Here is a 23,145-nt window from a genome sequence, read left to right as displayed (position 1 = left end):
CTGGTATATGAGTCACACTTTCTTGAATCTTTGCATGTATCATATTAATAATTTTTTGTTGAAAACTGGACATTTTAGCTACTATATTTTGGCAACTCTGGGTACTGATACTGATCATTCCTCTCTTTAGGACATGTTTTTGTTGTTGCTTGCTTGCTTGTTTGTTTAGTGACTGGAGTGGCTTATTTTAATGAAATCTATTTCCCCCTCAGTGTGAAGCCTCTCCTGTTCTCTCTTCCCAGGATACAGCCTTGGGCATGACCAGAGTCATCCAGGGACAACAGTGGTTTCTGCAGCTTTCTGTTTGTTGCTGTCCTTGATCTCTTTATTAAACTCTCTGCCTCATTTAGTATCACACCCAACTATTAGTTTCCACTAATTGCTGGAAGATTATTCCCTTGTTTTTGACAATGCCCTCAGGCATAAATTGCTGCACAGACTGATTCATTTAAATTTGGACTCATTGCAGGACGAGTTTTTCACCAATCTTTGAGATTTGTTATGATGCTAAGAGGGTTCTTCTTAGCTGTCTCTTTCCCTGGTTACTCCTTATGGTTTAGCTCAGCAGTCCCCAACCTTTTTGGTACCAGGGACCATTTTCACAGAAGACAATTTTTTCACAAACCAGGGAGAGAGGGTGATGATTTCAGGATGATTCAGGTGCATTACATTTATTGTGCATTTTATTTCTCTCATCATTATTACATTGTAATATATAATGAAATAATTATACAATTCACCATAGATTGGGGACCCCTGGAGCTCATTGCTGTTATAGAGCTACCATCTTCTTAATTTCTTACCACCAAAATCTCCATTGTTTTTGAAATCACATTTAAGTTTGAACTTTCTGCACTCTGTTTCAAATAATGTTAGTTCTTTTGCAGAGAGCTTCAGAGTTTTCTGTTCTTGTGGACTGCCTCTACCCTGAGCAAAATCTTTGACCCACTGTTATTGGCGCTGGGTGGGGGAGATAGACCTTGGTATTCTCAGCTTACTCTGTGAACAAGCTGGAGTGGGGGTGATCAGGTCCCCAATATTCTTGGCCCGCGGTGCCTCAGGTAAAGACTCTGTCCTATGAGTGCAGCTAGTTGGAGGAAGGGAACTCTTGCCCTTTTGGCTACACTCACTGGGAATTTATCCTCTGCAATTCAGAGCTAGAACGGCTGAGACATGCTGGCAGCCTACCCTACCCCATGAGATACTATATTCCTTGACTGGGAGCCGAGGGAAGAGGAGGAGCACTGTCTTGTTGGCCACACCTGCCCAGAATGGAGCTTCAGTCTCATTGAGCTGGGGATGGAGGAAAGAGGAAGCCAGTTGTACCTCAAGTACCAAAGACTCTTGCTGTTCTTACTGAAAATTAGTAGATTGCTTGAGCAAATGTCTCGTCATTCTGAATGTTCTGAGGATAGTTTCCAAAGACTTTAAACATTTGGGGGGACTGTAATTTTAAATAATAATTTTCATCTGTTACAGTTGTTTCTCTGGGTATTGGGACTGTGGGGGTTTCTTATGCCACTGTTCCAGAAAAGGGACTCCTAAGCGTATGATATTGGTTTCTTTATATATAACCTCCTGGATTTAAAGCGATACAAACTGGCAGATCCTGATGTACATTTTCTCTTTAAATAAAGGAAAGGGAGATGTTCCAGGAGACAACTGGGTATCTGCTCCCTATGTGAGTTGAGGGAATGAGTTGCAGAACCTGCTGAAATAGGAGATCGTAGGGCTCTGTATTGATTTGAGTAGCCCAGCAGAGGAGAAATTCAATTAAAAAAATTGATTTTCAAAATAATCCATCTTCTGTGCAATATTGTCGTCAGTCCTCCTTTTCAAAACAGACCAAGTTTTTAAGATTTCTAAATTTATTACTAATGAGGTTAATATTAACCATATTCCATTTTATTTACATTACAGGAACTATGACATTTTAGCAGGACTACCTAAGGCCAATTTAACTTAAGGGGAAAATATTATTTTGAGATCATATTCAATTTGATTTAATTCATTATTTAATTCTCTCAACAACCCATCAGGTTTTTTTATACATAATTTACAGATGAGGAAACTGAAGTCTAAAGACGTTAAATAACTTAAATATTTGAGTTCACCCAACTTCCAAAGGATGGATCCAAGCTTTGAATCCAGATAGTCTTACTTCCTTTATATACAACTTTCATTAGTAGGTTTTCTATTACATACTGAGCAATTTATATATATATATATATGTATGTATCTGTGTGTATATATAATATTTGGTTATATAAAAAGGACACTTGGAATGAATCTCTTCTTACTCTAACTAAAAGCCTTCTTAGCTGGTGCTCTCTTGGGCATAAGGGAAAATGGCAGTCATTTTGACAGTCAGCTCTCCCTATCCTGTGTCAGGAGTTGCATGGATAATCCAAAACCCTGAATTTCCCATAAAATTTTATTTTTGGTTGTGGAATGCAGTTAGTGATATATGCTCAGTCAGACATAAACATAATCTTGTGTTCTTTCCTAAAACTTCACATACTCATAACCTGGCTGGGAGTAAGATAGAGAAGTCAGTGGTGAAACTAGGAGATTAGTCAAATGAATGAAGTTTCCTCTTTCCAGATTAAATTAAATTAGTGAACTAGTCCAAGTTAGTTTTGATAGTTTCTGGGATTATTTTGCTCAGGTCGATGATATCAGAGACTTTTCCTTTTAATTTGAAAACAGCAGTGATTTTACCGTATCTGCTTGTCTCACTTTTTTTTCTCAGCACAGTGCCTGGCACTAGGGAGGGACTCAGGGAAGTTTTGGAGGGAGGGATGGATGGATGGAAGGAAGGAGGGAGGGAGAGAGGAAAGGAGGGAGGAAGGAAAAAGCACGTATTGGCCAGTGATCTGTCTGGGGAGCTCAAAAAAACCCTTGACTCGTAATCAGGAGAGCTGAATTGAAATAGCACCTCTGTCCCTAATTTGCTGTGACCTCAAGTACATCATTTTTATTTAGGAGCTTCTGGGTTTTTTGTTTTGTTTTGGTTTTTGTCTGTACAATAGGAATAACTGACTTGGAAGATTAAATACAATAATATGTATGAAAATGCCTAGCAATGGGTTCTCAACAATAGTTTGGTGAGTCTGAATATAATTGCAACCAGTCTACTCTTGACCATCTGTTCTAAATTAAGCATAGCATCATTGAAAATACCAAACAACCAGTAATCTTTCTAGGGTAATTGTACTTTATTTAGGAAATCAAGGGTTTTTTCCCTTAAATAGATTATGTTTTGCTTGTAATTATGTTTCACTTGGGCTAATGTTAACTTTTTATGTCTTTTTATGCTGTACCCAAAATGCTAATTGGGAGTGGCCAACACCAGGACAATTAGCCTATAATGGCATATTTTACATGTTTTATGCCACAAATTTGATAGAACATTTCATGATTTTGAAACATTTAACTTATGATATTTTTTGTTGCTCTTTATTTGCAGAGTATCACTACACAGTCAACAAAATCTCATGACTGTCTCAAATCTTGGTGTCATATTTGGCCCAACTTTAATGAGAGCACAGGAAGAAACTGTGGCTGCCATGATGAATATTAAATTTCAGAATATTGTGGTAGAAATTCTGATAGAGCACTATGAAAAGGTAGGCTGAATTTTCACATGGAAGCATCAAGTTTTGTATCTTGCATTTAAGAAGGCGTTTTGCATTTATATAACATCATCTGTGAGCTTTACACTGTGATCTTATATTCCTTCATTCCTATAAAATGTTAATCTGTTTTTACATAAATTACTTCTTCATGGAGACTTCAATTTTCTTTTTTGTTCAGTTTTAACGGCCTTTCAAAATCCTTCAGATAGATGATTTCCTTTGCTTCCTCATCCTTTCCTTTTCAAGGCTTTCTTCTTTAACATTTGTGTGGTCACTTTATTACTCATATGCAGAGAACACTTTAAAATCACTCTGTGGTTAAGCCTGCTTTCACCCTCTCTTTTAATCCCTCTGGAACTAAATTTTTAATTATATAATAGAGGTAATATTCTAACTAAACAAAAGAAAAAAAATTAGGAAACAGAGTGTTGGAGTCCTCTCTATATCCAGTCGCTAAGGAGGGTTTCTTTAAAAGCGTGAGATCTTGAGATAACTATGAAAATGGGAAATTGTGAAAGCCAAATTAGTTGGATTATTAAGCAAATTCAGCCATTTAAGATCTAACCATTTGTGATCCATTTATCTCTGATTTGGTCCTTGTGAGAGAATGACTGTGTCACTCTGCTGCCCTGGGTCCCTTCTAGTGCCCACAGAAAGCATCTCCTTAGTGCCTATCTAAGGGTGCAAGCCCTCTCACAGCCCAAGAGCAGATGGCTGTATCCTGTAGCCGTGCCCATACCTACCTGCAGCTTGTTATATTCCTTGACAGCTCAGAGCCAACAGCATGACAGCACCTTCTCCTGAGAAGTAAGGAGCCACTCAGCTGGAGAAATGATACAGAATGAGCCTCTTGCCCTCAGGTTATGTTCCTCAGAGCATGAAGGTGGAAAGAGGATATTACAATAAAAAAGAATCAATGTATCTGGACGTGGGCATTTGTTCATATTTAGAAGGTTTCTTAAAATTATTGGAAGATCTTCTGAATTTTACTTTTAGGGAGTGGGGGAGAAAGTGAAAAAGAAAACTCAAAGAAGAAACGTTACTCAGTATAAACATAAAAGAAAGTTATTATTGCTCTAGGATTTTTTTTTGGTATCAAACCTATCTTGCTGTGCAGCTGGTTAAGTAGCATACAGTTCTAACTCAAAGCTTATTTTACAATGAAAATGGCAATGTCAACCATTTATTGACCTTGGACCATTTTTCTTCCTTATAGATTTTTCATACTGCCCCAGACCCGAACATTCCTCTTCCTCAGCCTCAGTCTCGATCTGGGTCCCGCAGGACACGAGCAATCTGCCTCTCTACCGGCTCTCGGAAGCCCAGAGGGAGGTATACTCCTTGCCTGGCAGAACCTGATAGTAAGTGTGCTCAGCCTTAGGGAGAGGCTTTCTTCATTCTTTAATTCAGCCTTACCTCACTTGGTTGGTAATTAGGTAGAAATAGAAGATGTTCTCACTGATGCTCTTTCTCCAACACCCACTCTTCTAACATTTATATATTCTCTGTTAATAGTTACAAGGTTCTTTGGGCAAGCAAATTCATTATTGATACAAAGGAAGAAAAAATAGTTTGCTCAATGCCCTTTTTTCTGCAGATTTGATTAAGTACATTGGGTGCTACTTTGTAGCAGGTTTTGTCCTGTTGTCAAAATGGTAAAGAAGAAAGCAAGAGAAAGTCTGACTGAAGCAGTCGTTTTCTTTCTCCCTTTCACATTATGTTCTTAAAGCATCATCTCTTGGGTATCAAAGTGTCTAAAAGAGAGAAAAGAAATAAAAAGAAAACTGACACCACACATTATTACTAACTTACATATTCTGAGCCAAGCCCCAAGATGATACAGGTGGCAGCTTGAGCCAGTGGCATGCAGTAAACTGTGACCATTCTCATTTTATTTTATACTCCTAGTCCTCACTTTTTTTTTCCCCACAGTCAATGTGAAATAGAAAATAGTCTACTATTTTTTAGGTATATTTGAATGCTTTTACAGTTTCTCTGATTTTTCTTATACCTTTCTTTTAGGAACATTAAAATAAACTCAGTGAAACGGCCAGTTTCTTACATTGCGATTCTCTTAGGAGGAAAAGGGAAAAAAAATCCTTTCTTTGAAAATTGGGAGCAGCTTATAATTTTTTGCTGACATTTAATGTTGCCTTTGAATGAAAAGAACTTGAGTACATTATAACTAAGAATCACCTATGATCAGAAAAGTAAAATAAGGCAGAAATATGTCTTTAATATGCCCCCTTCCATTGATTTCTTATAACATCATAAAGGAATCATCTTTTTTCTCTTACTTCCAAGTCCTGTTTAAGAAACAAATTTTGTCAGAAGTCAGCCCACTAATGCTTCAGGAAGCAAAGTTAGGGACATAGGGACAGTAGTTCATAGGTTGGTGTAAAATCTTCCTAGAATGGTATTGGAAAATACATTCCCCAAGTTCAAGTGCATATTCGAAAGCCTTTCTCCAGTACTGAGGGCAGTTCTCCATATGAGGTAAAGGCCTACCACCTGCATGGGTTCAGGTGGCCAGGGAGCACATGGCAGGTTGGAGAACAGAACTAAAGGGTTTTGGTGGTGCCGTGATCAACAGATAGCTACTGTTGCTTTCCTCTCTCTCGCTCCTGCTCCTCAGGTGACTCCTATAGCAGCAGCCCAGACAGCACACCCATGGGTAGCATTGAGTCACTCTCCTCTCACTCCTCTGAACAAAATAGCACTACAAAGTCAGCTTCCTGCCAGCCCAGGGAGAAATCTGGAGGGATTCCCTGGATTGCAACCCCATCATCTTCCAACGGACAGAAAAGCCTGGGTCTCTGGACAACTAGCCCTGAATCAAGTTCCAGAGAAGATGCAACCAAAACAGATGCAGAATCAGATTGCCAGAGTGTTGCCTCGGTCACTAGCCCAGGGAATGTCTCCCCACCCATAGACCTGGTCAAGAAAGGGCCTTATGGCCTTTCAGGACTGAAAAGAACCTCCGCTTCCTCTCTGAGATCCATCTCTGCAGCCGAAGGTAAGTCAAAGGGGAACTTGTGCAAGATACCATTGTCTCAGTGTCACTTGCTGGATTATTCAGCATGATTAAGGAGGGATAAAGTTAATGGTGAAGAAACTAATGATGTTTATCTGCTTTGTTCCTGAGTTTGGATTTTAAAACCTGTGCACTGATTTTTTTCCTGAACCTTTCCATGTCTGTGAAGTGATATCTTTGTAATTTCTGTAGATTTTGATCTCCCTGAGTGATGGGTTGCTGTGCTCAAAGAACATTCTGTACCTTCCCATTTGGGCTCAGAGAAAAATGCTTCCTTTTGTTATGCACATGTACTGTGTTATTGCTATTATTTTGTCTAATAGCACCTTGCCTGTTTTCTTGGGCTTTCTTTTTAGGAAACAAGAGCTACAGTGGATCTATTCAAAGTTTAACTTCTATAGGTTCCAAAGAGACTCCCAAAGCCTCACCAAACCCAGAACTGCCTCCTAAAATGTGCGCAAGGTTAAGGCTAGACACTGCCTCGAGCAATGGCTATCAGCGACCTGGCTCCGTGTAAGTGAGAGTTTGCATTTGCTGTGTCTCTCAGGGGTACAGAGGAGTTGAGCATGTTCAAAAAAACCCTGAGGAATCCCCCAGGTGAATGCCTGTGGGTACAATCAACTTCCACAGGACTCCATCCTTTCTAAAAGTGATGTGAAAGTTAGAGTAGTATTAGGGTATATAAGGAATCTCATGGCATGGCACTTCAAGCACTTTCCTCAGAAGTGGAGCTATGACTTAATTTAAGGAAATAAAAATAGATATACAATATAGTAGTTATAGGCTTTGGGAATAGAAGCCTTCCTGTAAAAGCTAAACATCTACCTCTCAGCTGAAGAGACTGCCATGCAGTGACCATAAGCCAGGCCCAGCTCCCAGGTCCTCTCTCTGTTTTAATATACCTGGTTTCTATAATAACTTCTGAGGGTTGGTTTTCTCTCCTATCTATCCTAATTTATCTCCCCTACCTGAGTCCTCACTGATTTAAACAAGCTCATAGTGAACAAGGAACATGAAAGGCAAAAGTGAGTAGTTCTGATCAAAAGAAATGACCCAAAAGTGTGAAGGCTGATAGGAGAAGGGCCCATAGACATGAGCAGGAGGTGAGATAGGCTAAAAAAACAAGTGGAAACCTGGTTAAATAAGTAAAATCCAGAGGTGAAAAGTTTCTCTCCTTTTCATGTTATTTGCCTGACATTTGGTGAGCAATTCTTAATGCTATCTAAGCTATTATTGGATGTCTTTACATAAGGTATTTAAGGGCCACAGTCTCCTTTTGAAATAAGTAGCATAAACCCCATTTTAGAGATGGCGAACATCTTAAGAAACTAGTCCACATTCACCGAGCTAGTGCATGGTAGAGCTAGGATTCCAAGTCATGATTCTCTAACTTCAATTCTCTTCTGTTTCTGTTATACCATTCCCATTTTTAATATGATGATATTCCTGATGTTTTAATTATTCATTCAAAGTACAGTAAGACATTTTACTAAGCCTGTTTCCATAGGAACAGTGTCGTAAATTCATTAGTTCATCACTTTCTTTGACAACCTTTTTGGTTGCAGAGTGTGTTCAAGTTATATTATCCCTCTGGGTTGGAAATCCAGTTGCAGTGGTATAGACAAAATATATTTGTAAATCTGTCTACTCTCCACTGTGTATGTTTCTAGCCATTAAGACAAATTAAATTTTAAGCCAATATGTCAAGAAAGATTAGAGAATATAAACTCCACTCTTTGTGGAGGACAGAGAAGAGCTGCTGTTTTGTGATCATACTGGTAGTTAAAGTAGAAATTAAAATGAGGCAGTGTATGTTCTATATTGGGTGATCTTTGAGATTATCAAGTGGCTTGGTTCTGGAAAAGTGTTTATCAGCTAAAGGAATAAGATTTTTTATAGTCTGGTTTACAACATCATTCAAGGAATTTGATATTCTCTTCTAATTACCTAGGGTGCCTTAATTTCAGTTCTTTTCAGTATATACCTGATAGTCTCACCTGTTCAATTAGAACATGTCCTCCTCCCTTCCCCTGCCATGATTTGAAATAGGATTTCAACCCACAAATTGGTTTATTGGCTGTATTTTTGGAGTTTGTCCTTTTCACTTTTCAGGAAATATGTTCAAATATTTAAAAATGAAATAACCTTATAATTAGTGTTTTCTTAGCTGTCAGAATGAACAACAGTTCTTTTGTCATGTTGATTTGGTTCTTTGATTCTTCCCTTGTGACGCCACAGGAGTCGATAACATGCTGCTGGGAGTAGAGTGGAGAGAAAATGTTCCTTTTACTGCTCTCGCAGTTTTCTGAGATAAAAAGGATGAAGACAGTAAGATCTCCAGAGGAGGTAGCTATAGGTTTATTATAGTCTGACACTCTGTAAGCTAGAGACTAGACCTAAAAATTTCATCAGCATTAAAACTTAAAACAGTTAAAATTCAGGTCCAATTTCGGTGATGGGTTCTTAACCATTTTTGTTTTGTTTCACTAATAACTTTGGTTTCACTTGGAGCAGACTGAATTTATGAAACGTGTGTTTGAAAATCATTTTTCAGAGTGGCAGCAAAAGCCCAACTGTTTGAAAATGTTGGTTCCCCGAAACCGGTTTCTTCTGGGCGGTAAGTTCTCAAAACCCTTAAACCCATGAAAAAAATAAAATAGTGGTGACATTGTTGCTTTGTTTTGACATGACAGATTATCTGTGACAGCTCTGCCCCTCAGTTATGCAGATGATCAAATCCACATCCACTGGCCCTTCGAATGAAGTCATGTCTGTATACAGCATTCAGCATCTCAGATTGTGAAAGTTATGCCTCATTACATAAAATCTTCACAGAAGAAGCGTTCTAAACAAGCAGATTTCCTAAAAGACGGAAGTCGCCGTAATCCTTTATACACCACTGATGACAATCATTTCAAAGGCATATCCTTGGCTTTTGAAAATTATGTAACTTTTTCTGGAAGAATCTTCATGGTCATTCATTGAAAAATATGGTTATTTTTAAGGATGACTGAGGTGTTGTACAGCTAATTGCCCCAGAAGCCTCTGTTTTGAGTACAGAACTTCATTCAGGGTTTTCAGACTTTATATTCCACTTCATTGCTAAAAGAATGAGTTGTGACATCTTGCTGTCATTAATTAATATGCTCGCTTCTGAAGTGCCTCCTTTCCTCTTCTTGCTTTCCAGATTTATTTTTCTAATCTACAGGGGACTTTGGTTTTTAACTTAAATAATTGAATTTCTTAAAGGCAGGGGCTTTCCAATATTATTATTATTATTGCCATCAGCAGCTGGTACAGGTAGGAGACACTGAATAAATGCTTGTTGTTGACAGAGCACATAAATGAAACAATTGAAGAACAAACCTTGATTTTTCCTTTGGATGTACTGAGGCATTTTTGTGCTTCCCTTGTCTGGCTAATCAAGGCTGTGAGGTAAAAGAATCACAGATGATCAAGGCATTGCTGTATAGTTCTTATAAAACGTTACTCAACCAAACAATTTTTATCACCTTATCAAAGTATGTGGACTTTTTCAGTATGCATTTATTAAGTAACTACATAATACTGGGCATGTGATAGTTATTAGGGATAACAATGACCTTCAAACTTTTTGGTTTTGTTCAAAGCCTAGTGAGGGCACTCCTGTATTAATTAGTTTTTTGTAACTGCATAGAGTAGAGCCACTTTGGTGTCTTACTGGAACGATGGTCAGTGCCTTCCATTTATACAGCAGATCCCAGAACACTTGCACCTTACAGCTGTCTGCACCATCTTCATCTTCTTCCTTTTTATCAAGGCATGATGAGCACTAAGCCCTGTGTATGTCAGAGCAAACATCATTCTCTGTGATGTTATCATTTCTAGGCCTTAGCATAAGGGATTTAACCTTGCTACCTCTGTCCTTCGTGCTATGTGGTTGAATTGCTCCACTAGATGGAGGCCTCTTATTAGGAAGCTCTGAAAAGAATCTGCCTCTTAAGTAAAAACTCAAGTACTGTAATCAGAGAGCTAATCCCACAGAGCTTTAAGCAAACAAGCTATTAATGAAGTAAATCAGAAAACACTTACATAATACGGGTATACTCAGATGTTCAAAAATCAACACATGCATCTTTAATATGTTTTACATTCTAAATACTCTAAATCAACTTCTAATGGGCTTCAGCATAAACTTAGAACTCACTCAGCTGTACATCCAGGGTTGCAATCTTTCTCTGTCACCCAGTCCATAGCACTTATGACCTGTGTCATAACTTTGCTGAGGCAGGCTCGGTGGAACACGAATGAACTTCAGAATCAGACAGACCTTCATACCAAATTTTGGTCCACCGCTGTCTAGTTGTGTAACCTTGGAGTTACTCTTTTTGGAAGTCCATTTTCTTTATCTATAAAATGAAGATCATAATTCTGAGCTTGCCACAGTGTTGTGAAGGAATGCAATAATGTGTTTGAACAGGACAGGTCATCTGTAGATGGTTTCCACATTAATGGCTGTTAGTATTATAATTATTGTTGAAACTGCTTGCCTAAGACATTCAAGCCTCTAATTTATGGATTGATGGTATTTGAATGCTAACTTAATATTCTCCTGTGCTGTCAAATAAAACTGAACAACTGATAGAAATTGAGGACATTTCCCTGACTTCCTACAGTGCCTATCTCATTTTCCTTCTAGGGAATTCAGGCTTACCCTTAAATTGGACCTTGAAAGAAAACAGAACCAATAGAGGCAGTAGGAAGACTAGGCTTATTTGGGAAAGAGACCATTTGGGAGATTTTAGTGGATGGCCTTGAGCAACAGAAAAGTAACACCTTGGAGCCACTGCAGGCTCTAAATGTCATTGAACACACTGGTGATCTAATCAACAACGCACCTGAACAGATAGTTCAAGTGGCTTTTCCAGGAGTTTGTGAAAGGGAGAGAACAGTCAACCATTTAGAATGACACTGGTGAGATTTAGAAGATTAGGAGAGTAGCAAAAGCATGAAACTCTATAAGGAGAATGTATGGACTGGATCAGGATTGGGCAACTGTTTTGATACTGGGAGTAAGGGATGGATAAAGAAGGTTCCAAGTCTCTCAGACTAAGTGTCAGAAAGAATGGTAATTTAGTTTGTAATCTCAGCATGTGCATATGTAGGGGGAAGGGAAAGTTTTAGGTATAGATTTTGAGGAGCCTCAGGAAGGCTAATAAAAGGCAGTCAGAAATGTGCAGCTGGAACCAGGAGAGAGCATGGCGTTTGATGCCTTTTGAGAAACTGCTACACCGCAGTAACATTGCATAGATGAAGGTGAGGGTGCCCAGCAGTGGGGCTTATTGAGTGAAATGCTGAGCACTGGTCTTTGGGGAACGGTTTTATTTAAGAGTCAGGCGAAGAAGAATGTGAAGAAGTGGTCAGGAGGAGAAGGCATGGCCAGCAGTAGTAGAAGCTGTAAAAAAAAAGTCAAGGAGATCAAGTCTCTGTCTCAGTGTTATAAAGGTGTGTGGAAATAGTACCCTTAAAGCCGTCCCCTTGGTCTCAAGCAGTTATACTCAGCGAGGAGGAGATCCACTTTAATGCAGTGTAATTCACCAAGCTATACAAATACCTTCCGAAGGTCGAGTTGAAAATTAAGAGAATTAGTTGAGAATTGAGTACTGGGCTCATTATAAACAATCAAATGTTTCTATTTCAAAATTTAAAAGATTAATATTTTGTTTATAGTTACAAAGGATAAAAACAAAGCCAACGAAGTTTTCTTGTCCGGTGAGTTTGAGTAAGATACACATAAATGCAGAAAGCACCATAACACATGTAAGAAAGAAAAAAACCATGATTTTTTAAAATAATAATTTAATTTTTTCTTCTAGAAAATGTGGCAAATACTAATAAACTAAAGAGGTAAATGAAAACCACTTCTAATTTCATCACGTGAAGATAAACTATTATTGAATTTTGGTGCACAGCCTTCTAGTACCATATACAACAAGAGTGTTTCATTTTGATCTCATTTTGAACTCTTTTATAAACTTAAAAAATCATTAAGGATCCCCAAAGAGCTTTTGTTTATATGGATTACATCTATTGCTATTTACTGTATTAAAATTGAAACTGAGAAATTTTAAAAATATTTATTAATTTGTTTAAAATAAGAATAAGCCTATTACATAATAGCACAGATAATCTAATTTTTATGAAAAATAGTATTTTCCAAAACAGAGAGTTGAATTGTTTTACATTTTTGTAGATCTCTTTAATACCTGGCATAATACAAAATAAATAGATTCTCATACACATTTTATTAGCTGTCAGAGCAATGATGTCTTAGGGTCCTGCCTTCACCCCTACCTTCCCACTCCCCTCCCCAGGGTCCCCTGACTGCATTTTGAGAACTACTCCTCTGTGATAAACACACAGAAAAGGATACATAGAGGTGTTTTTCACTGTATTGTTCCATAGTGCCCAACACAGGGTAGATGCTCAATAAAATTACACATTTTTAACCTAAAAATACTGTGTTATTCATTTCTTCACTTCATCTTTAATGGAGTTGCAATATGCATGCCTTTGACAAAAGCAACTGTAACTCTACAAGCTCAAGTCGAAGTTCTTTAGCATTAAGGCATTCAACATCACTTAGATATCCAAGCTGGAAACAGCCAGTTTTTGTTGGAAAAACCTATGAAAAGAATATGTAACTGATTTTAAGAAATCTCCAACCAGTAACCAAAAAGCAAATGCAGTGTTTATTGGTAAATCGTCATGGGCAATTTAAGATTCTTGCCAATGACAAATTTATAAACTTTTTGCCTTAAACACTATTGTTGTTTCATGGCATGTGTTCTTCAATAGCATCATTTGTAGTTGCTGCCTAATACTTAATTGGATTGGTGTGCTCTGATTTATTAAGTCCTCTGCTAGTGAACATTTAGATTGTTGTGACTTTGTTTGCTTTTAGTTTTTATATATAGTACTGCTTTCACATCTTTCTATTACCTGTGTGTACTCTCTTTCCCTTCAGATGTAAAACTGTCAATAGTATACAAAATGTGTGTGTGTGCGCGCGCATGTGTTTCTCATTGTAAAGCAGCCCTGCAGAAAACGTTATATCAATTTTAGTGAATTTTTTATTCCTCTTATGTTTGAGATAAACATTGGCAAATTTTGTGCACTGACCTTATCAAACCTTTGTAAGTTTACTCATCAGCATTAGATGCATTTAGAATTAGGAATGAGGCGTGTGAGCAGACCATTTTCCTAATGATACGGGAAGAAATGGCTTTCAGGACTGTGGGTGTCATTACCTCACTCCCATGCAGTAAGAAGCAAGATTTTCAAAATCATTTTCAAAGGGAGATTAGAGTGACACAATAGGTGACAGTGTTATTTTCACATCCTTTTCAATACACCAAGGCAGTAAAAGAGAAAGCATTAGCACCTGAAGGAAACTTCACTGTCACAAAAGTCTACATTAAATCATCAAAGCTCTTTGCAGAGCAGAGTTAATACCTGTAGTTGCAGATCTCAGCAGAAGAAAATTCTGTCTGTCTAGTCATATGCACAGATAATTGAAAAGTCATGACAGGTAGCATTTTGTGCTGTGTATTTTTGGCACATTTAACAATATCTGTTTATTTATTTAGTGATATAATTATTCTGTGTGCTTCTCCCTTCCTCCGTCCAGTCCTATAAACTACTAGAAACAAAAATGAGAACATCCGTGTCTAAAATATTAATAAAAAGATTTTGGGTGCATTTTAAAGCGTAGCTTCAAAAATGACATCATTGCAAAGAAACCTATATCATAATCATTTGTACAACTTTGGAAATTGTTTCCTTTATGGATCGCTTAATAATTTATCTTAATGACTCAAATAAAACAATGTTTATTGGAAGAAATTGTTGCTGTGAGAAAATTTGATTTTTTGAAAAATCTTTACACATTTTTAGGGAAATGGCTATGCAATCGTCAATTATATCTCGATCAGATCAAATGGTTATACTTGACTAGAAGATATATAGGGAAAAACTAATATTCTGTTTAAGACTACCATAGTCTGATTCTTAGAAGTCTTCAGAATTTGGTAACATCCTCACTTCCCACCTATATGCATCCAACACACCCGTGTGTGTGTCCACGTGCACATACATAGTTCTTTTTGGATGTGAAGCCCCGTCCTTCTCAGACTGCCTTTCCTTCCTCAATTCTTCCTTAGACCGTGTTTCACTGGGAAGTTGTGTTGTATGGGTTGATGGTCATTCAAGCCGACTCCCCCAGCAAGCTTTCTGAAAGTACAGCCTGAGACTCACCTCAAATGAAACAGACTCTGGGGGCAGGCCCAGAATTTTCCTCAATAAGCTTCCCAGTCTTCAGATAGTCTTTTGAAACCCCACTTTAGATGACCAAGCCCCATTCTGGAAGTGCAGAGAATAAGACCCAGGGTCTTACAGCTCCAAAAGGAAAAAGAAATCATAATATAGCTCTGCTGCTTTGGGAGAGCTGAGGACGGCAGGCACTGCTGATGCTTCTTTGTAGGTATAGTGCTGGGGCCTCAGGAAGGACAGACAAGGCGCTTGAATCTTTAAAAGGACTCGTCATATAGAAGAAGAGCCCAGATCGTCTTTCCTTTTTTTCACTAATTCATTTAGCAAATATTTACTCAGTCACTACTAAGCGTGAGGCATTGTTCATGGAGATTACATTCTAGTTAGGGGAGAAGATACAAAAAATATCAGTAATAACAACAGAATACTAGAAATTATTATAATACCATGTAGACTTGAAGCAGGAGGATATGGTAGATGCCTGGGTGGCTATTAGAGTGTGTGGTCAGGGGAGGACTGACCTTCAGCAAAGCTCATGAAATTTAAGATGAACCGGAAGTATGTAAGCTATGTGAAGATCAAGAGAAAAAATATCTTCCCATGGGAGTGGGCACAGCTAGCCCTGAGGTGGGAATGAGTTTGGCATGTTTGAGGGAGGGCAGGAGGTGAGCAGAGGCAGGTGCACAAAGAGGCAGGAGTGCACAGTTTGTAGGCCATAGCAGGAAGCCAGTTGAAGGGTTGTGATCAGGGAAGTAACAAGGACCCATGGACGTTTTAAAACTTCCCTTTGGATGCTCTGTAGGAAATGGATTGCAAGGGAACAAAAGAGGAAGCCCAGAGTGTTTAGGAAGCTAGGAAGCCATTCAGCCAACCAGGCCAGAAAGGATATTCACTTGGACTCTAGTTGTGGAAGTGATGGTAAGTGGGTGGGGTCGGGATAAGTTACAAGTCTTGCCGAGGTCGTTGAAGGTTGCAGAATAAAGGAGACTTGCCTATTACTTTGATTAACAGCCTCAGATGATGGCTAAAATGTGTTATTCAGATCTCATATAAAACCCCGAAATTCTGGCCACTCTTAAAAAAAATAGAGTGGCTGGCTACATTGAGCATGAATTCACATATGGTAACAGAAGTTGGGAGCTGAGTCTTGGCTTCCTTTTTTAGGAGATGAACATACTATGGTTTACAAAGCCTCTGTCTCTCTGTGTCAGCTTCCTGACAGTGAGGCTATAATTGGTCGCCATTTATCATCAACTTATCCTATTGTTTTCCTGACATCATGCCCATTCATCTCATTTACATATCCTGTAATCTTTTTTAATTTTTGGATCTCTCTTCATGTAGTCTGAAAATGAAAATGGCAGAAAACCAAAAAGCTTTAAAGTACCTAGAAACCTCGGTTCCTATGTAGCTGTAAAAAGAGCCTATTTAGCAGCTTACTAACAATCAAATAATTACAGCCTTTAAAACCAACCTGTGCTGTTTGTTACAAGCCAGGTGGGTACCCTTATGGGGCATTGTCTGGAAAAACGAAGGGCTTTTAGTATGCTAGTAATGTTCAGTTTCTTAATCTTGTTCCACAATTGTGTGTAGTTTGTACAAAATGTACTAATGTATACTTTTTCCTCTATATGTATTCCAATCACAACTAAAAATTAATAGCATTCTTTAAGAATAGTCTTAAGTATAGACATACCCAAGTAAGTGTTGTGGTTTTTACAAATTGTCTTGATCTTTCAGCCAAGCCAAAGCCATGTATTCCTGTAAAGCAGAGCACAGCCATGAACTCTCCTTCCCACAAGGGGCGATATTTTCTAATGGTAAGTACATCCATGCCCTTCGCTTAAGGTTACCATCATGGGGAGGACGGAGGAATAGTATGGTGGTGAGAATCTAAAGTAGGAGCCAGGAGCCTCCTAGTCTACTCCAGGCCCTGCCTCTCATGGCCTGCATAAGTGAACACATCAAATCCCTCTGGGCCGTGCATTCCTATAGGCCCAGCTACTCAAGAGGCTGAGGTGGGAGGATCACTTGAGCCAAGGAGTTCAAGGCTGCAGTGTGCAATGATCATGCCTGTGACTAGCCACCGTACTGCAGCCTGAGCAACATAGTGAGACCCTGTCTCTAAAAAAATAAATATATAAAAATTTGAAAAATCCTTCTGGACCCCAGTTTCCTTCCCTGCAAGTGTTTGTGTATACATACCTGTGTGTGTGTGTGTGTGTGTGTGTGTGTGTGTGTGTGCGCGCGCGCATGCGCGCTCATATGTATGTATGAGAGAGTGTTTTATTCATTATGTGAATGCAAAGGGCATTCCAACTTTAAAGGGCTGTGATGTTGTTTTGTTTTGATAATTTGTACAGTTGGCCCTCTATATCCAGCAGTTCCATATCACAGATTCAACCAACCACAGCTCATAAAGATCAGAAAATAAATAATGACAATACAACAATAAAATAATGCAAATTTAAAAAACAATATAGTGTAACAACTATTTACTTAGAATTTACATGGTATTAGATATTATAAGTAATCTAGAGATGAAGTAAAGTATACAGAAGGATATGCCTAAGTTATATGCAAATACTAGGCCATTCAATAAGAAAGACTTGAGCATCTGCAAGGTTTGGTATACACAGGGGGTCCTGGAACCAATCCTCAGATACTGAGGAACGACTGTATACATACAATCTGATGTGGATTTTTACACATTTGTTTATGTAATTATTTGATACCGATGTTGATTATGATCGATTGATTTTTCTATTTATTTATTTATTTTGCCAGTGTACCCATCAGTGGAACCGGGATGGTTGAAGGCAACTTATGAAGGCAAAACAGGACTAGTTCCAGAAAATTATGTTGTCTTCCTCTAATACGATTTAGTGGATGGCAGTATCTTCATGGTATCCATGGTAACGAATAATAAGTGCTATGATTTATCTGACACAGATATAGGGATCAGAGCCCTCTAAATGAAAACAATCAATTTCTATCAAGTCCTTCACCAACATACAATGTAGCTCCCTATTAATGGAAAAAACATGTTTAAATTGTTGGCCATTCTTTTTTGGGCTAATTACTTATTTTTAAATATCTTGCTTTTTTTTTGTTTGTTTTTTGCTTTTGGACAAGTAACTCTCCACAATGTCTCTTCCATAACAATTGTAAGGTCTCAAATTCTGTGTTAAATACTATATCCCAGAAATTTGGAAACCAGAAATGTGCTATATGGATTTTGAGCTCTATCCTTTACTGCCTGGCATTCTCTGAGGAACTCTGAAATCGTTACTTAAAAAATGTAATTTAAATTGTTCATTTAGTATTTTTTTCTTAAAAATATACTGCTTTTATATATGATTGTTTTGCTGGTCCTAAACATTTCAAGAATATAAATCTTTGTTTTAAGATAACTTTATTTTTATTTGTTTTCCAGGTAGATAATAATATTCAAAAGCAATAATGTATATGATGTCTGTAAAGGAAGGCAAATTAAGTCATACACTGATTCCCCTGTAAACAATCCATCCAGCATACCAGACACCTTCAGCAGGTTTAATAGAGAGATCAGCAAACCATTTCTGTAAAGACCTGAGATGATAATAAATATTTTTGTGACAGGCTAGGTTTGGCTTGTGGGTCATAGTTTGCTGACTCCTAGTTTAGAGGATATGTAAAACTATCTTCATAACTTTGGGATTTTCATAAAATTTTACTGCGTTAAAATATAAAAACTGATAAAGTATATGTACATATCCTCTACTAGTAGCATTATAGTGGTATCACAGAAAAATAATTATAATAATGGGAAAACTACAACTACAGTATAAAGACAACTGAAAATTCTACTTGTAATATTGCGAAGTGTCAAAGTATTTTAATGATATCCAACTTTGGCTTTTGAGATGTTCTACAAATGAAAAAGATGTTGTTTGAAGACACTCTTAGGGAGGCTGTGCCTTCCAAAGTCTATGCTTAGTTGAAACAGAAAATAAACACAAAGGTGTACAGGATTCTTAAATTATTTTGAACCACAAAGTTTGACATTGTTTCATCATCTTTAGCAAGAATAAAATCTGTATGCGATTTTCCTTGGTGCCATTCAGTTTTCAGCCTTTACTAGGAATTTCACTGAATTTACAGAGCATAGAAATAGGTATTTACTACCCATTTATATATATATATCAGTAGCATCTGGTCAGGCATCAACCATTACTTCTATAATTTTTATTTCAATAATTCTAATATATTATTTCTTTAAATATCTGTATGTGGCAAAGAGCCTTTCTCCTCAAGATCCTGAAAAGCTGGTTGCCTGCCACTTGCATGCTACAGCCCTGGCCTGCTTGGCCTGCTTGGCCTTGATATTTTACTTGTTACTTCGAAGTTCCCACTGTACGGACACTCAGGTATTGACTGCGTAAAACTCTTTTTACATGATATTATAATCTGTAATCTCAATCTCTTCTACTTTATATTAACGTTTCTAGAGTTAATAGGTTAAATACACACACACAACTATGTACTCAGAGCATTTATGCTTTTAAAAACAAAAGTAATGGATCAGAATTAACAAGGAAAGAGAATAACAGAAAGAGAGTCATAAACAGGAATAAACATCAGTGAATTGAAATAAAAGAATGAAAGATATTCTAATGTAAAGATTAGTAATGTAAACGTGTGATAAAAAATCTGTATTTCTTTTACCTCTTGCTGTTGATTATGTACACTATGATCAGATGTTGCTGTAGCTTCTTGGTCTAGGTCCTTGGTGGCCCTTTGTAGTAAAAACAGCATTGCTGACACCCTAATTACCCTCTGCTGGAACAGAAGGTAGTCCTTCCAATGTACCAGTCCCTCAGTCTGTACGACACCCTCCGTTTAAGCATCCTTGCCGTCGTCTGGCATCCTGCTAGATTAGAACCTCTTAAAGCAAATTGGTTTTCTTTCAAAGACCAACTTGACTCCAAAAAGAGATTCAGAATCCTACTTCTCTTGCTGCTGCATAACGAAATCTCAACCTTCATTTTATTTCAACACAGACCCAAGTGTTCCTTCTTCTGAGTTGTTAGCGAGATAATTCCACAGATGCTCCATTTGGAATTAAAGCTTTTGCTGTATAGGACATGGGTATGAAGCCTTGCTCTACTTTCTGATGGCAGGGCATATGTTGTGGCCCCAGTACTTGCTGTGGTCCCTTTCCTGGAAACAAGCTGCAAAAGTACTGGTTCAAGTTTTGCTTTTGTTTGAAGTTTTAATCTTGCAGATTTGTGAGAATGGTTCTTTTTTCCTTCATATTGATCATGTGTGTAGGCAAGTCATGGCCATTTACTGGAGACAGGCAAAAGCTGCTGTTCCCTTGAAGTAAATTTCCTACAGATAAGGCATTTATGAGCATTGAGAAAATCAGGGCATGAACTATAAATCACATGGAGTGTTAATTACACAGGAAGTCAATACCAGTCATTGGAGGAGGATCACATTCAAAATTTTAATAGCATTTCAATAACACCGTAGCTTTTCAGAGACCATGTGAAGATATGTTAGAATTGCCACATCCACACCTTCGAACACACAAAATGTGCACCCTAATCACTGCTTATAATATAATCAGTATGAGGATGAGATTGAGGGGTCTAAGTTAATCATCTTGTGTGTTATGTGAAAATATCCTTGAGTACAAAACATTTGTGTATTTCACAGATAACTCTTTTGTTGTGCCCCAACTCTACCAAGTTTATAGAAACCAGTCAGTCAACTGAAGGATTTTTCTGTTATGTGTAAATGTCTGAAAAGTAAGATAATCTTTATATTCCTGTAATGTCCATGAAGTATGAGGAAGGACCATTTCTCCTTGTTTGTGAGTGGCTTTACTAGTTGCGTTAGTTCCCTGTGCTTTGTGATGTACACCAGCAGAACCAGGTTTCTCAATGATGTCTCTCTCCTTTGCTGGCTCTTTCAGGGATGATGGAGAAAAGAAAATGGACCTTATAATCCCAAACTGCCTAGGTCTCCAAATAGGACAAATAAAGATACATATGACTTCTATTCTTGTTCTATGATAATTAGCTTTGCATATTGTGGTATGCCTTCTAAAAATCCACTATGTTGTGAGAAAAACAACTTTCTTACCATAATCCTGTAAAGATGACACCCTGTAAACCTTCTCACTCCCAGCCCAATTTTTGGGGTCTGTGTCGAAAAGGGGATTATCATTCACGTGGATGTTGGTATAGAGGAGTCCCTCAGAGTTTGGCCTCAAACAACTTCAATTTGTAGTAATACCCCCAATTTATGTATTCAGGATACCTTTATTAGCATTTAGTACCCCAATTTGATTTATACTTTATTGACTGAAGTCAGAGGCAGACCAATTTAGGAACAGATTCTGTTCTTTGGGTTTATGATATATTTGTCATTCACAGCTGCTACTGTGATCTCGTATCACTGGGTAGGGCCCTGAAATCACATCTCCTGGTAAAGAAAAAATTTTTTTTCTTTTTCCAGAAATTATTTTCCTCTTGACTAAAGTTTCTCCCTTAGGGAAGAAATTACTATTTAATTTTGCCTCCTACCCTTTCTTGTTACCTTCCAAAATCAAAACACTTTGAAAAAACGAAGATAGCTTTTCTGAACAGTCTATGTCCTGCCTGTCTTCTGTTGATTCACAGACTTAACATCAGGTATTCATCAGCTAGTCCCAATTTCCCGAACACATTCATCGTATCTATTCATTGTCACCATTATCTCCCTGCTTCAAAATGTGCAGGGTCTACTTGGTAATAACCTTGGGAAAGCTCCGGCTTATGAGTGACGTGGGCTTTTAGAGGGTCAGATCAATAAATTGGATTTTTCATTTTTTAGGGCAGCTACATTCAGTGTTTTTAATAAAGAATCTTAAATAAGAATGTTGACAGCACTCACAGTAAGCCATTGGCAGAAAACTGATCTGCATGTCATAGACCAGTGTTTAGAAACTATTGTCTGGCTTGGGGAGCCCAGCTGGTTATCAGTTCTTCCTTTAGCACTCATGAGAGAGATGCCAAGTTCAGGGTGAACATTTCTTGGTGCTTGAGGGAGAAATGGAGTCTGTGTGTTTTCCGGGGGTGTCCCAAAAGGCAGGGACCATTTTCATTTATTACGAACATAGATAACTTCCACCATTCAAGATGCTTATGTACAGGGATACTTGAGGAATTTACGTGTTGTGGAGAGAGGCCTGAAGGTGCCATGACCACCGCTTTCTCCCCTTTGTACCATCTACTGTCTCTGAAGGGTACTTCCCATGGTCTTTACACTTCCAGGTTTGAGAGCAGCTCATTTTTCCCTTGAGTCTACTCAGTCTCTCTGAAATTGTGCATTGTTCTATGTATGGCAGCATGTTGGCAATTTTAATCTTCAACTTCCTCTTTTTTGCAGAGAATGACATCCATTAGAATTGATCTAAGAACACTGACTAATAGGATTTATGCTTAAAATCCAAGGTATCGCTGCATATTGAAGGCTGGGATTTCAAGAGTCCTTGAACTCTGAGCTGAAACTTTTACAAATAGGGAGTTTGGCAGGGAAGATGCTTGGTTTTTAATTCAGAATCCTATTTATATACTGTTAAAATTTGAGGTACTGTAGTTTATATAAAAGTTGGATATTTAGATATTATATTTCAGTTCTAGGAGCTTCGCAGCCATTAACATGACAAATTAAGTAATATGAAAATGATTGTCAGTAAATTATCATATTGAGTTTTTTGTTTATTTTGTAGTGTTTCTGTATTTATCTGCACTTTGTGTGTATGTGTGTGTATATATATACACACACACACACATATATATGCCATCATGTAAATAACCTCATGTTATTCCTAATCTAAATTGCCACAGTATCTTTAATGTATGTTTACACTGTGTTTTAAATTACATTAAAAATAAACTATGTAAACACATTTTAATTTAGTCTTTGTACTTGAAGACCCACTGTGTTGGAGGACAAATGTCTTGGCTTCCTATAGAGAAAAACCGAGTTTTCTAGTACTGTGAGTGATCGTTTCGGGTGTGGCTAAGTAGAAAATCATAGCAGAATTTGGTGACCTTTTCCTGACAGATTTGGGAGTGATTATGTGAGTATTATGCAAGATTAGTAAAATGTTAATGTTGGTACCTATTA

The 23,145-nt window shown here is 37.8% G+C and overlaps 2 protein-coding genes across 2 annotated transcripts in view; both read left to right on the top strand.

Moving 5' to 3' along the window:
* Positions 1-19,150, top strand: part of ARHGAP42 (Rho GTPase activating protein 42) — a 333,741-nt gene extending 314,591 nt beyond the window's left edge. Inside the window, exons 17-22 of the mRNA XM_012659813.1 lie at positions 4,855-4,999; positions 6,274-6,654; positions 7,029-7,185; positions 9,227-9,289; positions 16,723-16,802; positions 17,770-19,150. Coding sequence (XP_012515267.1) covers positions 4,855-4,999; positions 6,274-6,654; positions 7,029-7,185; positions 9,227-9,289; positions 16,723-16,802; positions 17,770-17,858 — 915 coding nt within the window. The 3' untranslated portion in view covers positions 17,859-19,150. The remainder of the gene's footprint in view (positions 1-4,854; positions 5,000-6,273; positions 6,655-7,028; positions 7,186-9,226; positions 9,290-16,722; positions 16,803-17,769) is intronic.
* Positions 17,886-22,718, top strand: TMEM133 (transmembrane protein 133). Its single transcript, XM_012659812.1, is given in 4 exon segments — positions 17,886-17,897; positions 21,438-21,608; positions 21,610-21,714; positions 21,716-22,718. Coding segments are annotated over 4 exon segments (369 nt in total). The 3' UTR covers positions 21,797-22,718.
* The last annotated feature ends 427 nt before the right edge of the window (positions 22,719-23,145 follow it).

Source organism: Propithecus coquereli, unplaced genomic scaffold (assembly GCF_000956105.1).
Source record: "Propithecus coquereli isolate 6110/MARCELLA unplaced genomic scaffold, Pcoq_1.0 Scaffold636, whole genome shotgun sequence".
NCBI classification, from domain to species: Eukaryota; Metazoa; Chordata; class Mammalia; order Primates; family Indriidae; genus Propithecus; species Propithecus coquereli.
The sequence above is the reverse complement of the archived record's forward strand: the minus strand, read 5'-3'. Positions and strand labels throughout refer to the sequence as shown.